General features: G+C 42.7%; 1 protein-coding gene and 1 non-coding gene across 3 annotated transcripts in view; one reads left to right on the top strand and one right to left on the bottom strand.

Annotated features, from left to right (window-relative positions):
• Positions 1-5,575: 5,575 nt before the first annotated feature.
• The window catches only part of MRPS21 (mitochondrial ribosomal protein S21), an 18,877-nt gene continuing 9,076 nt past the window's right edge, over positions 5,576-15,376 (top strand). The window contains exons 1-2 of one of the 2 annotated variants that reach the window (XM_007109702.3): positions 5,576-5,592; positions 6,051-6,165. In XM_007109702.3, the coding sequence (XP_007109764.1) occupies positions 6,083-6,165 (83 nt within the window). In that variant the 5' untranslated portion in view covers positions 5,576-5,592; positions 6,051-6,082. Of the gene's footprint in view, positions 5,593-5,618; positions 5,729-6,050; positions 6,166-15,376 lie in introns of those variants that run through there. The other variant, XM_024116227.3, reaches the window with a different exon arrangement.
• Positions 7,952-8,024, bottom strand: TRNAA-UGC (transfer RNA alanine (anticodon UGC)). The gene has a single exon. It is a non-coding gene; the product is annotated as a tRNA-Ala (tRNA).

Below are 15,376 nucleotides of genomic sequence, written 5' to 3'. Positions count from 1 at the left end.
ATATACTTTTTTAACTGTTAATGTGTGAATTTGTGTTGAGGGAAGAGAAATCCTTTCTGATTAAATAAATTTTATACCTAAACAGTTTGCTGACTGGGGGAAATTGAAACCTTCTGCCTCGAATACCAATATTTATCCTCTGAGCTGCAGGAAAGAAAGGGATGGGAATGTTTGTTAACCCGAGCTCCACCAAATTAGAAGTCTGGATGGGACAATATACATCCTGCGGGAGAGGAAAAAGGACTCTCTGCTGCTATCTTCCTAGGGAACACCCTTGGGACAGTTACAGGGTTCAGAGTTGGGTTGTTTATTCATTCAGGCTCAGAGACTAGTACCTTTCTGTTTGTGTCTCTCACTCTTGTAACCTTCCAGCTGGCCCAGACTAGCAGGTTCTACTGCTCTGGGGTAGCTCTTTGCTTTGTTGGGAGCTGTTGATGCTTGTGGCTAAATGCATATGTAATCTACTGCTGCCAGAGGAGGGACATAAAAGCCCGAACAGCCACTGTGGTTGCCAGTTTTGAAGAGGAAGCGGTGCCCCAGAACTGTCAGAATGGCAAGTCCCCTCAGATGCTGGGCCTCCTTCTTCAAAAAACTGCAGCTGCTAAATGTATGCTACCCAGTGTCATCAAAGGGCAAAACTGAAGTCTGTGAGTTTACCTACGTCTACCCTTCTCCACGTATTACTCTTTCTGATTTGTTGCAGTTTCCATCAAAACCATGTCCTATCCCAGCCTTGGCAATGTTTCAGACTACTTAGTCATTTTAGTTATTGCATATTGGCTACTTAGCATATTTCTCATAGCTGGTTACACATCTTTCACCTGTTTCTCAAGTCCTCTGTTCTCAGTGAATTATTGTCTCATTTTATTTCAGACAACATGCCCTCCACTTAAGGCAAACTTCTCCAGTTGTGCTTTTGATTACCTTGCACCTCTGGGACTTTTGCTGAGTCACTTATGCCCTCTTTACATTGTAACTTCCATTTGTTATTGAATTATTTATTTCTTTCTCCTACAAGTAATAATTATTCCTCCCGCAAGTATGATCAGGTACCCCCTTCTTGAAAATATCTCTCGAGGGACTTCCCTGGTGACACAGTGGTTAAGAATCCGCCTGCCAATACAGGGGACACGGGTTCGATCCCTGGTCCAGGAAGATCCCATATGCCATGGAGCAACTAAGCCCATGTCCCACAACTACTGAGCCTGCGCTCTAGAGTCTGTGAGCCACAACTACTGAAGCCCACACTCCTAGAGCCCATGCTCTGCAATAAGAAAAGCCACCGCAATGAGAAGCCAGTGCACCAAAACGAAGAGTAGCCCCCACTCGCCGCAACTAGAGAAAGCCCGCGTGCAGAAATGAAGACCCAACGTAGCCAAAAATAAATAAATAAATAAATAAATAAATAAATAAATAAATAATTTTAAAAATAATTTTTTTAAAAAGAAAATATCTCTTGAGCCCAATTGCCCTCTTTCTCATCTTTTCTCTATAATTCTTGAAAGAGTAGTCTAGGGACTTCCCTGGCAGTCCAGTGGTTAAGACGCTGCTTCCACTATAGTGGGCATGGGTTTGATCCCTGGTCAGGGAACTAAGATCCTCCATGCCGTAGAGTGCAGCCAAAAAATTAAAAAACAAAAACAAACAACCCCCCCCAAAAAAAGAGTAGTCTAATCATACTCTTTCTGACTCCTTTCCACCACTCAGTCCTTAAATTCTTGCAGCCTAGCATCCACTGCTATCACTCTACTGCACCTTCTTAAGTCACTAAGAAGATCTTACAGAATTAGAGTATTATAATGTAGCTTCCATCCAGTCAATAGCTAGATCCAGGGGCTTTTACAAAGCCTAGGTACTCCATGCTCTCGGTATCATTTGACACTCTTGGTAATGCCTACTGAAACTCTCCTCCCTTGGATCCCATGTCAGCACGCTATCCTAATTCTCCTCTTACCTATCTGGCAACAACTTCTATATCTCTTAATAGCCTCACTTCTGCCCACTCCAGAGTATGCATGTTCCCTTAGGCTCAGCCCTTGGCTCTCTTCTCTAACTACATTCCTTCACTTCAAGGATTCATCTCCTTTCATGGTTCTAATTATTACCTCAACTTAGAAGACTTCTGAAGCTTCATCTCCAGTCCCAACCTTTCCCGAGATGACCTACTGAATGTCTACATTTCTGCTGGACAGTTCCATTTACATATTACTAACACTTAAAACATTGAAAATTTCAGCATTTTAGAGCCAAGAGGGTACCATCTGTATCTAATTCAACCCCTTCATTTTATAGATGAGAAAACTTAGGTAGCTTGTGTAAGACAACACAATGTGTCATACGGAACTAATTTTCCAGTCTGGTACCTTTTCTAGTGTTCACCAATCAAACTATTATCCTTCTTTTAGACATGTCCCGCTCTGCCTTTTTACAACCTCTTTTTCTTCTGTTAATGATGGTACCATCATTTTTCTTTTAATTCTTTAAAATATTTATTTATATATTTATTTATTTATTACTTATTTATTGAGGCCACGCCAGGTCTCAGTTGCCGCACATGGGATCTTCATTGCTGCGTGTGGGCTCTTTAGTTGTGGCGTGTGGACTCTTAATTGCGGCATGTGAACTCTTAGTTGTGGCATGCGGGATCTAGTTCCCCAACCAGGAATTGAATCCGGGCCCCCTGCATTGGGAGCACAGAGTCTTACCCACTGTACCACCAGGGAAGCCCCGGTACCATCATTTTTCTATATAACTAGGCTTAAAACGTGGTGCATTTAATCACCAAATTCCTTTTATTCTGTATTTGGAATGTCTCTTGAAATCTGTTTCTTCCTATCCATTCCATTGCCACCTCTCTGGTCTAAACCTTAACTATAGCAATAGCCTCTCTTACCTCTAAACCCTTCTCACTGATAATAAGATTAATTTTCCTGGAACAATGCTTTGCATGTCATTACCTATTCAATGGCTCCCTGGTATTTTGAGAAGAAAGTCTAGAACATTTAGTCAAGGTCTCTGTTTCTCCCTCTGCTTCCCTGTATGATCCCTCTGTTCCAGGTTTTTGTTTTTTGTTTTTGTTGTTTGCCCTGAACACTGTAAGCCTTTTTGCCTCTAAACTCTTGTTCGTGCCATTCACCTTGCCCAGCCTTTCCTGCTTCTATTAACTAAGCCCTACCCTTCTTTCAATGACTAACTCAAGTCCTTCTCCCAATTATTCGCTCCATTAAAGATATATATGCTTAGTATTTGGCCCTTCACTCCATCAAATGAAATCAGGTACATAAACTGCTTAGTACAAGGTTTGGTATATTGTAGGTTCTCAAAAATGCTACTTTTCCTCTTCTTATCTTTCAAAGTATTTTTATATTTTATTCCATTTGATTCCCATGACAAATTTTGTGTGATTGACAGCAGATATTAGTTCCATTTTATAAATGAGGAAATAGACTGAGCGTTTAAGTCAGGGGTCAGCAAGAGCCAGATAGATATATGCTTTGTGGGCCATACACCTCTGCTGCAACTACCCAGCTCTGCCATTGTAGCCCAAAGCAGCTATACCTAATATATAAACAAACAGCACAGCTGTGTTTCAATAAAGTTTTACTTACAAAAGCAAGAGTGGAGCTGGATTTGACCGGTAGGTAGTACTTTGTATACTACTGGTTTAAGTGACTTGTTCAAGGTCATATGCCTCAGTATCAGAATTTGCGTAGAATCCAGATCTCCTGACTTCCAATCCAGTGCTTTACACTATATTATGCTGTTGCCTATAAAATTTATTTTGCATTCAATATATGCTACCTTGTTTTACTATTTATTTTTTATGGCTACTTACTGTCTTTTGGTAGTCCAAGAGTCAGTGGCATGACACAAAGTAGGCATTCAATAAAAGTTTGTTGATACGCATAATCATGTCCCAGTCTAGCTCTATTTTGGTACTTTGAACCTGGCTTACTCTAAGGCAGGCTTCAGGGGTTTTTTTGTTTTTAGATTTTTTTAAAAAATAAATTTATTTATTTATTTATTTTTGGCTGCATTGGGTCTTCGTTGCTGTGCGTAGGCTTTCTCTAGTTGCGGGGGCTACTCTTCCTTGCGGTGCACGGGCTTCTCATTGTGGTGGCTTCTCTTGTTGCAGAGCTCGGGCTCTAGGCATGCGGGCTCAGTGGTTGTGGCTCGCACGCTCTAGAGTGCAGGCTCAGTAGTTGTGGCGCACGGGCTTAGTTGCTCCGCGGCATGTGGGATCTTCCCAGACCAAGGCTCGAACCAGTGTCCCCTGCATTAGCAGGTGGATTCTCAACCACTGAGCCACCAGGGAAGTCCAAGGCTTCAGTTTTTGTGTGAGTTCTATTAGCATAATTGATGAGGATGCATCTGTGTGTGTGTATGTGCCTCTGTGTTTTAGGGGAGGTAGCCAAAGAACCTTATTACACAAGTACCTGGTTGGGACCTACTTTCTTCTGCGCCTTTCCCTACTGTTTTCCAGTAGATCCCAACATATGTGAATAACCATAAAATGATATATATGTAGAAGTAACATACGAATAAAATAAAAGGAAAGCTGTTTCCACAATGAGGAAGAAATAAAAAAGGAGTTATTTATACTAAGTGTCACTAGGAGACAAATGGGATAGAAGCTGACATAAAAGTCTTTGATTCTAAATCCTGCAGGTGTTTCCCAACTCTCTCTTTTTTTTAATTTATATTTTTGTCTGCGTTGGATCTTCGTTGCTGCTCGCAGGCTTTCTCTAGTTGAGGCGAGTGGGGGCAACTCTTTGATGTGGTGCACGGGCTTCTCATTGCGGTGGCTTCTCTTGTTGCAGAGCAGCGGCTCTAGGCACGGGCTTAGCTGCTCCGCGGCATGTGGGGTCTTCCCAGACCAGGGCTCAAACCCGTGTCCCCTGCATTAGCAGGCGGATTCTTAACCACTGCGCCACTAGGGAAGTCCCTCCAAATTCTTTCTTCAGTGATTTCACTTTATTTAGTAAAATGTCTGAGAAGGTGATGTTATAGGAATCTGATAGCATGTTCATTTCATTTTTTTCCCTTAGTTTTCAGGCAGATGAGGGGGTAAAGCTCTTTTCCATCCGGAGAGCAGATCTCAAGGAATCTGTCCTTGGCGAAAACAGGAAGCATGCTCAGGAAGCTTCGCCTATTTTTCTTATTTTCCTTCCAGAAAAAGAAATGGATTAAATATCTATTTAAGGTTTAATAGGATTACAGCAGAGATTGGCACCACATTTTAAATCAACTATACTTCAATTAAAAAAAAAGATTTAATAGGATTAAGGGGTACGGAATCGGGCTGACCTCTGATGCCGAAGGACGGCGACTCCAGGAGAAAGCGAGGAATCTGTTTAGGGCGGAATTTAAGGCAACAAGCATTTTGCTTTGTCAGGTGTTGAGTCCAGGCCCGGGGGTTGGCGGTGGTGGGGGAGGACTAGAGAAACAGCCAACCCCGGCCAGAAGGGCGGTTGCCATGGTTTCCACGTAGCTTCATTTCAATTTCAGCCTCATTGTCTTCGTGCGGCGCTGGAGATCACGCAACTTCCGCTTCCGGTCGGGGCGGGCTTCCAGTCGGCTGGGCGCTGAGGGGTGAGGACCTTGTGTGGGGCTAGGATAAAGTGAGGCGGGTGTGGCGGGAGGGCGCGGTTCTCGCGATTTCCCCCTTCCAAGCACGGAGAGACTCTGTTCCCGACTCCCACCCCAAACCGTCCTGGGACGAGGAGAGGTAATTGGGAGGGAGAGGGGGCGCCTGCGGCGCGTCCCGGTCTCCCGTGACCGGCCAGATAAATCTCCGTGGGGACGCCCTGCTACTGTCTGTCTTCTTCCCTATGGTAGGGTTTGTATTGGCAAAGAGATCGGGCGAATCTTGATAACAAGTCGCGTATACTTCCTAGGATAGGAGGACTTGCACCTGCCCCTGTCGCGCATGTTCCAGAGCCCGTTGCATTTCCGGGCCCTGAATAAGCTACGTCGTTGTGTATTCTGTTGTATTTTTCTTTATTAGCTGGTCTCTATACTTTACTGCCCCTTTCTCCGTCATACTTTAGGTCCTGCAGACTGAAGACTTAAATTCAAGGTCATGGCAAAACATCTGAAGTTCATTGCCAGGACTGTGATGGTACAGGAAGGGAATGTGGAAGGTGCATACAGGACCCTGAACAGGTAACTGGTTAGGGACCAGAATCATGCATAGACCAACTCTTGAGAAGTGCGGTGGTTATTCTCTCACTTCACGTGTCGTAGGTTGTCTCAAACCAGTGCCAGCCCAGCTGTTCACAGCCTTGAAACTTCGCAGACCCTCCGTTTACTATATTAAAAATGAAATTCTTTCCCAAATCTAAGTGTGAGGCTTACTTATCAGCAGTCATTCCTTTGATAATGAATCTGAATTCTATCCAAGACTTTAAAAAGAGCCCAAAGGGAAAATCAAGTTATAAAATTGCTAGTAAGCGAAAACATAGTACATGATATATAGAAAGCTGAGTGAGGGATTGGTGTGGGACAAGGCTAATGGAAAAGATGAACTCAGATTTGGGATCTTAGAGAAGCAAGCAAGAGAAAAGTGTTACAGGTTCAGAGAAAGGTTAACAACACAAGCAAAAACAAGATGGAAATGAACTAGCTGGAGTGGAGGAGCTGTATTGAAAGGTTTTGAATGCTAGGGTAAGAGATGTAGAATGATTCTAATAAAAAACGCCTCACAGTTGTGGTTTCTCAAGAAAATAGTTCCTTAAGCTTCCCTTACCACTAGTTGTAAAGATTTTGACTTTCACTTATCATTTTCTCCCCAGTGAAGCAGAGTTTGGAGAAACAAATGCTTGTTGAGTTGAATTATCAAATAATTATATGAAAGAGATGTTAATATATGAGCTGGTCCTCTGCCTTAAGGCCACTAAGGTGGTAGCTTTATGTCAGAAGTAAGAGAAGCCTAGGGAGATTGTTATATTCCTTGGGTTACAATTGTTGAATGGTGGAAAGAAGCATAAATCACATTTTTCTAGTGCAGTGTTCTTTGCTCTCTTACTACATTATTGACTAGTTTCTCTGGAAACGGAGAGACCTATGGCAGTCACTCTCCAGTTAATACTTATTTGATTGGGTTTAAATATAGGTGGGGTTCTTGGGGACTGAGAAGGTAAATGAAAGAGAACCAATTCTTATCCAAGCAAAGAGTTCTAGGTGTGGAGGGCTGGATGGCAGAAGACCATAGTAAATGAGGACAAAGATGCTGTCAGAAGCTATGTAATTGAGAAGCAGTTGCAGGCTGAGGATGATTTGTATGTCTTTTAAAAGGATCTGGTCTGGGCTTTCCTGGTGGCGCAGTGGTTGCGCGTCCGCCTGCCAATTCAGGGGAACCGGGTTCGCGCCCCGGTCTGGGAGGATCCCACATGCCGCGGAGCGGCTGGGCCCGTGAGCCATGGCCGCTGAGCCTGCGCGTCCGGAGCCTGTGCTCCGCGACGGGAGAGGCCACAACAGAGGGAGGCCCGCATACCACAAAAAAAAAAAAAAAAAAAAAAAGGATCTGGTTTTGGGTCAGCCTCTTTACTTCTTTCAGTGACTGTGCGTGCCAGTCATATCCTTGGGCAGAAGTTGTTCCCTCTGCATTTTCACTTGTATTGAAAGTAAAGATAATCAGTTAAGTACAGGGCAGTAAGATAATCCTATTTCATGTTTTTGTATTGCTGCTCATTCCCTGCTCTCCTATTTCAGACCTTTAAGTGGCATGTCTGTGGGAGGGTTGAGATGTCTAATGATCTTTCTCTGCCCCTATACTGGAAGCACGAAGTGAATGTCTTTACATTCTCTGAAGTGAATTAGCTAGTGAGATAAAATGCTGAATTTGGGGAAAGGAATTCTTGTAGATTACCTCACCCTTCTTCTGACCTCTTCCTGTAAGTTTTTTGTTTGTTTGTTTTTTGGTTGTGCAGTGCAGCTTGCAGGATCTTAGTTCCCCGACCAGGGATCGAACCTGGGTCCCCTGCAGTGCAAGCGCAGAGTCCTAACCACTGGACCACCAGGGAATCCCAGGTTTTTTTCTGTATGATTTATTTTGGTGGATTTAGATGGGTCTTCTAACTAGGGTGACTGTGATGTTTGTATTGTTAAGGGATGTCAAAGGGCAGCTGTTAACCTGATGGTAAAACAAATTTCCAAAGGCTCAGCTTTAGCTCCCCTCACCTCTTTTATTTTTAAACAACAAATAACACAAAAGCAAGAATTTTGTTTTTAGGAAATTAACTACTCTGATGAAGAACCAAAAAATAATTTGTGCAGCATTATTTATTCAACCATTTCTTACAACTGTATCAAGAAAGTAGCTACAGGGAATTCTCTGGCAGTCCAGTGGTTAGGACTCTGCCCTTCCACTGCAGGGGGAATGACTGGGGGTGGGGAGGTGGGGGCGTGAACTGAGATCCCACATGCTGCGCAGCATGGCCACAAGGCCAAAAAAAGAAAGAAAGAAAGTAGCTACAACTTTAATACTTTTGACCAAAGCCAGGCCTGAAAATAGTTTTCTCACATAAATGAGGCAGCATAACTTAGTGGTTTAGAGCACAGGGCCAACTGACTGGTTCAGATCCCTGCTGTGCCATTTATTGGCCTCATAGTCTGTGATTAGCTACTTAATGTCTCTGCCTCAGTTTCTTCAGTAAAATGGAACTAATAATAGTGCCCACCTCATAGGGTTGATGAGAGGATTAAGGTAGTAATATAAATAAATTGCTTAGGACAGTGCTTGGCACATAGTAGGCATCATGTGTTAGCTATTATCATAATTTGGAAGTAACTGTAAGGGAGTTTTTACCCTTTTGGTTTTACTTTGTGGGTGACTTGTTTATTCATTTGTTTTGAGAGATTGACAGTTTGCTTTAACTGTTTTTTCTCTTATGCTCCCTGATCATCAAGTTATGCTCACGGTGGCCTGGAGGTGAAAAAATGAGAAAATAATTTAGCTTTATTTTGTCCTGAGGCTCTAGTTGGCTACTGGTATTGGAATGACTTTTCCTATACATGCTGATACTTTCCAACCAAGGCTTCTTCTCTATATGCTAATGCTAATCTCATTTTGAAATAACAGCATTTATTCCCTCTGTATGCACTGCTCCCTCATCCCCCATTTCCACTTACAAAAATTTAAAACCTGAAAAACAAAATATTTCTAACTTCCTGCCTAAAGGAGTTGATCATCTCTATTGATGCCAAGTCTGCAGAAAGCATAAGGCCAATTCACCTTCTGAGAAAGACTCTTCCCCTATTTTTTTCCCTGGGATTGTTCTAATTAACCTGGAAACAAATCTCTGTATCTCCGCCTCTTATGAAATCCTAATTTAGCAAATACCTTTTTATTTAAGCAACATGAGGGTTTTGCTTTTCCTGTTTTTTCTTTTCTTTTTTTTTTTTTCATTTTATCTGAAAATCTTTCCTGATCCCAGGTGTGGAGTGGGTGTAGCTGAGAAAAAAAGAAATAAATGACAGAAGGTGAGGTGTGTTTGGATACCTTCTGTCATCTGGCCTGGCCTAGTACTATCTCATATCTTCTTGTTCCTCAGAATCTGTTTTCAAATATCTCTAAATTGATTTCTTCCTTCTTTCCTTTCTTATTCCCTCCTTCCTCCTTTTTGTTAAACAAGAGCTCCATACTTTTAAGATTCTCTTTTTATAGGTGAATTGCAGTTTATGCATACTTTTTTCCTGGGTAGAAATGCTCATTTTAGTCAGAAACAGCAGGAAACTGGTCAGTGTAATGCTATGTGGTTTTTGACCCTGCTGCTAATCACCTGGGGGAATCTTTATTTAAAACAAAAAACAAAAACCCTCTTGATGTCAGGGCCCAACCTGAGACTAAATCAATCTCTCAGTGGTGGCGTCTGACCAGCAGCATTTTTTACATTGTCTCATGAGATTTTAATATTCAGCGAGGATTTTAATAGTCTTAAGGGTAGAGACCTATGCTTTTTCATTTGTATATTCCTTGCATTTACCAAAGTGTCAGGTGCATAGAAAGCTCTCAATAAATGTCTACTTAATGAATATAAATGTTCCTTTATCTTCTGTCACTCCCTAAATTTAGTGTTTGTCAAACCTTTCCACTGAAGTATACTTAACAGGAGAGGAGAGTGAAGGAGCTATAAGGGGTTCTTCCACCACAAGCAAACATGGAATTTCTTTTTTTAATTAAAATTTTAGGTGATTTTTATTTGTTGTCTTTACGTTTGTTTTAGGGCTAGCACCCCCACCTCCACTCTAGTTAAAGTTGGTCCTCCAGGCAGATGCATTGAATTTATCCAGAGATTTTTGTCTTTGGTTAGTACTCTTGGCATTCTATCAAGTATCCTAGGTAAGAAATGTGGTATTACTTTTTCCTCACTTCAGGGATTAAAACACCAACATGAATAGATCTGGGGGGAAAAACAATTTACATTGCTGAAAAAGAAAAGAATTTGATCAGAAAGGAGAGGCATGATTAGGCAGAAAAGAAAAATGAAGAAATTCTGGTCCCAGACACTCAGGGCCTGAGGTGTGATGATCTCGTTTTAGGCTTCCTTATGAATTTGGAAAATTCGAACTTTGTGACTAAGGTTATCTAGGAAAACAGTGCAAGAAGTGCATGGTTGGAAGAAGCCAGCTTGGAGCAAATATTATGGCCGTGATTTTTATAATCTTTGGGGAGGATATGTATTTTGTCAATGTAGATTTATTCTTTAGGAAGCTGCATTTATCTTCCTTTTTATCTTGGAGTGTTAGATATATATCCTTAAATTGTGTTTTAGCCTCAGGAGAAAAAAGTGAACAAATATTTTGTTCTTAGAATAGGCAAGGACCTTTAAGCATCCAAATGTGAGCAGGTTGGTTCTGGAGTGTCCCAGCCTTCCTATCTGTCAGTCTGTCAAACACAGTAAACACAGTATTTTCTTTCTTTCTTTTTTTTTTATAAATTTATTTATTTTATTTATTTTTGGTTGCATTGGGTCTTCGTTGCTGCGTGTAGGCTTTCCCTAATTGAGGTAAGTGGGAGCTACTCTTTGTTGCGGTGCATGGGCTTCTCATTGCGGTGGCTTCTCTTGTTGCGGAGCACAGGCTCTAGGCGCGCAGGCTTCAGTAGTTGTGGCTCACTGGCTCTAGAGTGCAGGCTTGGTAGTTGTGGCACACGGGCTTAGTTGCTCCACGGAGTGTGGGATCTTCCCGGACTAGGGCTCGAACCCGTGTCCCCTGCATTGGCAGGCGGATTCTTAACCACTGCACCACCAGGGAAGCCCAGTATTTTCTTTTTCTTTCTTTCTTTTTTTTTTTTTTTAATTTATTTATTTTTTGGCTGCGTTGGGTCTTCGTTGCTGCATGTGGGCTTTCCCTAATTGAGGTAAGTGGGAGCTACTCTTTGTTGCGGTGCACGGGCTTCTCATTGCGGTGGCTTCTCTTGTTGTGGAGCACAGGCTCTAGGCACACAGGCTTCAGAGTTGTGGCATGCAGGCTCAGTAGTTGTGGCTTATGGGCTCTAGAGTGCAGGCTCAGTAGTTGTGGCATATGGCTTAGCTGCTCTGCAGCATGTGGGGTCTTCCTGGACCAGGGTTCGAACCCGTGTGCCCTGCATTGGCAGGCAGATTCTTAACCACTGAGCCACCAGGGAAGCCCTTTTTTTTCTTGTATTGAAGTATAGTTACTGTATAATATTATATAAGTTACAGGTGTACAATATAGTGATTCACAATTTTTTAAAGGTTATACTCCATTTATAGTTATTGTAAAATATTGGCTATATTCCCCATGTTGTACAATATATTCTTGTAGCTTATTTATTTATTTATTTGGCTGCGCCGTGCAGCTCTGGGGACCTTAGTTTCCTGACCAGGGATCAAACCCGGGCCCTGGCATTGAAAGTAGTGAGTCCTAACCACTGGACCTCCAGGGAATTCCTCTTGTAACTTATTTTATACCTAATAGTTTGTACTTCTTAATCCTCCACCCCTATATTGCCCCTCCCCTACCCTCTCCCCACTGGTAACCACTAGTTTGTTCTCTATATCTGTGGGTCTGCTTTTTTGTTATTTTCACTAGTTTTTTGTATTTTTTAGATGCCACATGTAAGTGAGATTATGCAGTATTTGTCTTTCTCTATATGACTTATTTCACTTAACCATAATGCCTTCCAAGTCCATCCAAACACAGTATTTTCTAACACTTTACTTCTTTTCCTCTGGTTTTCCGTAATGTCCTCTGGCTGCCTTTTCTGTATATCTCTCTTAAATCCCGGGCTTCTCCTCGTTTCTCTCAGCTTTCTGATAGTTGGTAGTTTAAAAATAAGTTATGGCTTCCCTGGTGGTGCAGTGGTTGCGAGTCCTCCTGCCGAGGACTCGCAGGGGACACAGGTTCATGTCCCGGTCCGGGAGGATCCCACGTGCCGCGGAGCGGCTGGGCCCGTGAGCCATGGCCGCTGAGCCTGCGCGTCCGGAGCCTGTGCCCTGCAACGGGAGAGGCCACAGCAGTGAGAGGCCCGCGTACCGCAAAAAATAATAATAATAATAATAAGTTACATGTTCTGCGGTCTAATTACAACAATAGGTATGAGAGCAAATGAGAGGGAGGTGGTTAAAGCTTTAGCATGTTTGGAGCACAGATGTAGTCTTACAAAGGAAACAGCCTATGTGTCTGCATAGTGAGACCACCACAAAATGCTTGTTATATAACCAAGGGCCCTCATTGGTGCCCTGGGATGAAGAGATGGAGTGGGGGTCGTTAGGAAGCCCTACATGATTGGCTGGCACCCAAGTAAAGAAAGGCAAGCACACTGGAATCATGCCCAGTTGAGCCCTTTTTTTCCTGGTAGGTGAGCTTCTGGGCCCATTGAGTCCTTCTGTGTACATGTTGATCCTGATGTAGGGTGGCTACACTGACATGTGAGTCTGCCACCCCCAAATTCCCCAGCCCAGGCAGCTCAGCTCCTTTTACGTAATCTGTTGAACTGACAGCTGAGTTCTCCTTAAATGTTAGGTTGCCAGGTGCCCAAACTCCAGGCTGATCTGTTTACTCTAAACCTCTTGGTTGACTAGTCCTTGAACTACCTGTGAAAGCAGAAGCATCATTAGTAACACCCTCTCTATTTACTTTATGAGTTCTTCAAAACTCTTCCTACATCCTTTATTAGAAATGAGTTGAGTAGATGCCTCTACTTTAGGGATTCTGGAACATTTGAAGATAATCTGTGCTTTTTCAGGATACCTAGAAAGTGCAAGGTAAGGAAGGAAATCCTCACCTGGCACCTTGGAATTTATTTGGTTTGTGTTTTGGAAATAGAACCATCCAAGGAACACCATTTAGCAACCCCATCATTATGTTGGGGGCCACCGATCTTTTCATTATTTTCCCCTCCTATACTCTTACATTCCTTTGGTACTTTTTTCTTGTCTTTTTTTCTGCCTGACCACACAGGCATTTACTTGGTAAGATGATCACTTCTGTTTCAGAACCCTTTTGAAACTCCAGTAGGATACCTGAGTATGTTTCTAAACTCCTCCTCCTTTTGCTGTTTTCTTTCATACTACTTTAAACTGTCTTTGTCATTCCAGTAGGCTCTTCTTCCTAGGTGAAGTCATATCTAGGGTCTCTGTTCTTTTCATAGTCTCTCCTCAAATCCAGTCTCCTTGCCCTTTTTATATTTCCAGTCTTTCCCTTTCAGGCACTTTTTTTTTTTTTTTTCTGTTTTTTCTCTAATATACTAGTCTCTAGTCCAAAAAGTGGCCTTCATTAAATAGCAGTAAACAAGGTCTAGACAGAAATAAATACTTAATTGTTTGGATCAATTCCTTTCCCTTAGTGTGCCATGTCTTCTTGGCTTGCATCTTTTTACTCTTAATTAAGGAGCCTGGCCCAGCTCTTTCCTCCCTCATTTTTCGCTTTGCCCATGGGCACCGCAATAATTTGTCTTTCAAACCTTAGTGGTTTTTGTTTGAGAAGCAGAGTGCTATTATAGAGCACCGCACTAAAGACCTGAATTCTACTGCTAGCTCCATTTTGTGATCTTGGGTAGGTCAGCCTCTCTAAACTTCAGTTTTCTAATCTGTAAAGAGATGACGGAAACTCCCCTGGTGGTCCAGTGGTAAGATCCCACATGCCGCGTGGTACAGCCAAAAAAAAAAAAAAAAAAAAAGATGACATTTCCTGCTTGATCAGTTGCATAGGATAATGATTAGGATCATAGATATGAAAATGCTATCTAAAGTCTAATGTGCCATTTTAGTAAAGGTAATATTGAGGCCTTCTGAGGTAATATTCCCAAGAACTGTGTCTGTTAGAAAGTTACTTAATCCCTTGAGCTGTGGACATTTGTCTGTCACCAAGAGGATTCATTTTTGTCATACACTTACTGATATTTGCTCTTTGCCAAGTACTATATTAAATGCAAAAATGAAAGACTTAATCTCTAACCTTAGAAAGCACACAACACCGTAAGGGAGATTTTAAATAATAAAAAAGCAAACATGGTGGGCTTCACTGGTGGCGCAGTGGCTGCGAGTCCGCCTGCCGATGCAGGGGACACGGGTTTGTGCTCCGGTCCGGGAAGATCCCACATGCCGCAGAGCGGCTGGGCCCGTGAGCCATGGTCACTGGGCCTGTGCGTCCGGAGCCTGTGCTCCGCAACAGGAGAGGCCACAACAGAGAGAGGCCCGCGTACCACAAAAAAAAAACAAACAAACAAAAAAAAACCAAACATGGCTAAATATAATACTATATAAATACCGTCTGATCAGTGCTTTAAAAGTGTACTGTGGCATTGGTTCTCCCTGGACCATTAGCAGCAAAATCACTTGGGAACCTGTTAGAAATGCAGATTCGTGGGCCCCACCCTAGACCTATGGAATCAGAAACGAGGTGGCACAGCAGTCAGTGTTTTAACAAGTTTTCCAGGTGACTGTTGCATGAGTCTCAAAGTTTGAGAACCACTGTGCATTGGGAACAGAGGGAAGGAGTGATTAATTTCTCCTGGACCGGTTTACAAATGTCGTTACCCATTGATCTGGGCCTTTGAAAAATAAATAGCCTTTCATAAAACAGAAAAGGAAAGGAATCATATTCTCAGAGAACATCATGAACAAATGTAAAAAATAGATGTGTAGTGTGTTTGGAAAACACCTAGTTCAGTATGACTAGACACAGGCTTTTTAGGGCAAGTTATTAAAGATAAAGCTAGAGGGCTTCCCTGGTGGCGCAGTGGTTGGGGGTCCGCCTGCCGATGCAGGGGACACGGGTTCGTGCTCCGGTCCAGGAGGATCCCACATGCCTTGGAGCGGCTGGGCCCGTGAGCCATGGCCGCTGAGCCTGCGCGTCCGGAGCCTGTGCTCCGCGACGGGAGAGGCCACGACAGTGAGAGGCCTGCGTA

Source organism: Physeter macrocephalus, chromosome 4, assembly GCF_002837175.3.
Source record: "Physeter macrocephalus isolate SW-GA chromosome 4, ASM283717v5, whole genome shotgun sequence".
In the NCBI taxonomy this organism is placed as follows: domain Eukaryota; kingdom Metazoa; phylum Chordata; class Mammalia; order Artiodactyla; family Physeteridae; genus Physeter; species Physeter macrocephalus.
The sequence above is the reverse complement of the archived record's forward strand: the minus strand, read 5'-3'. Positions and strand labels throughout refer to the sequence as shown.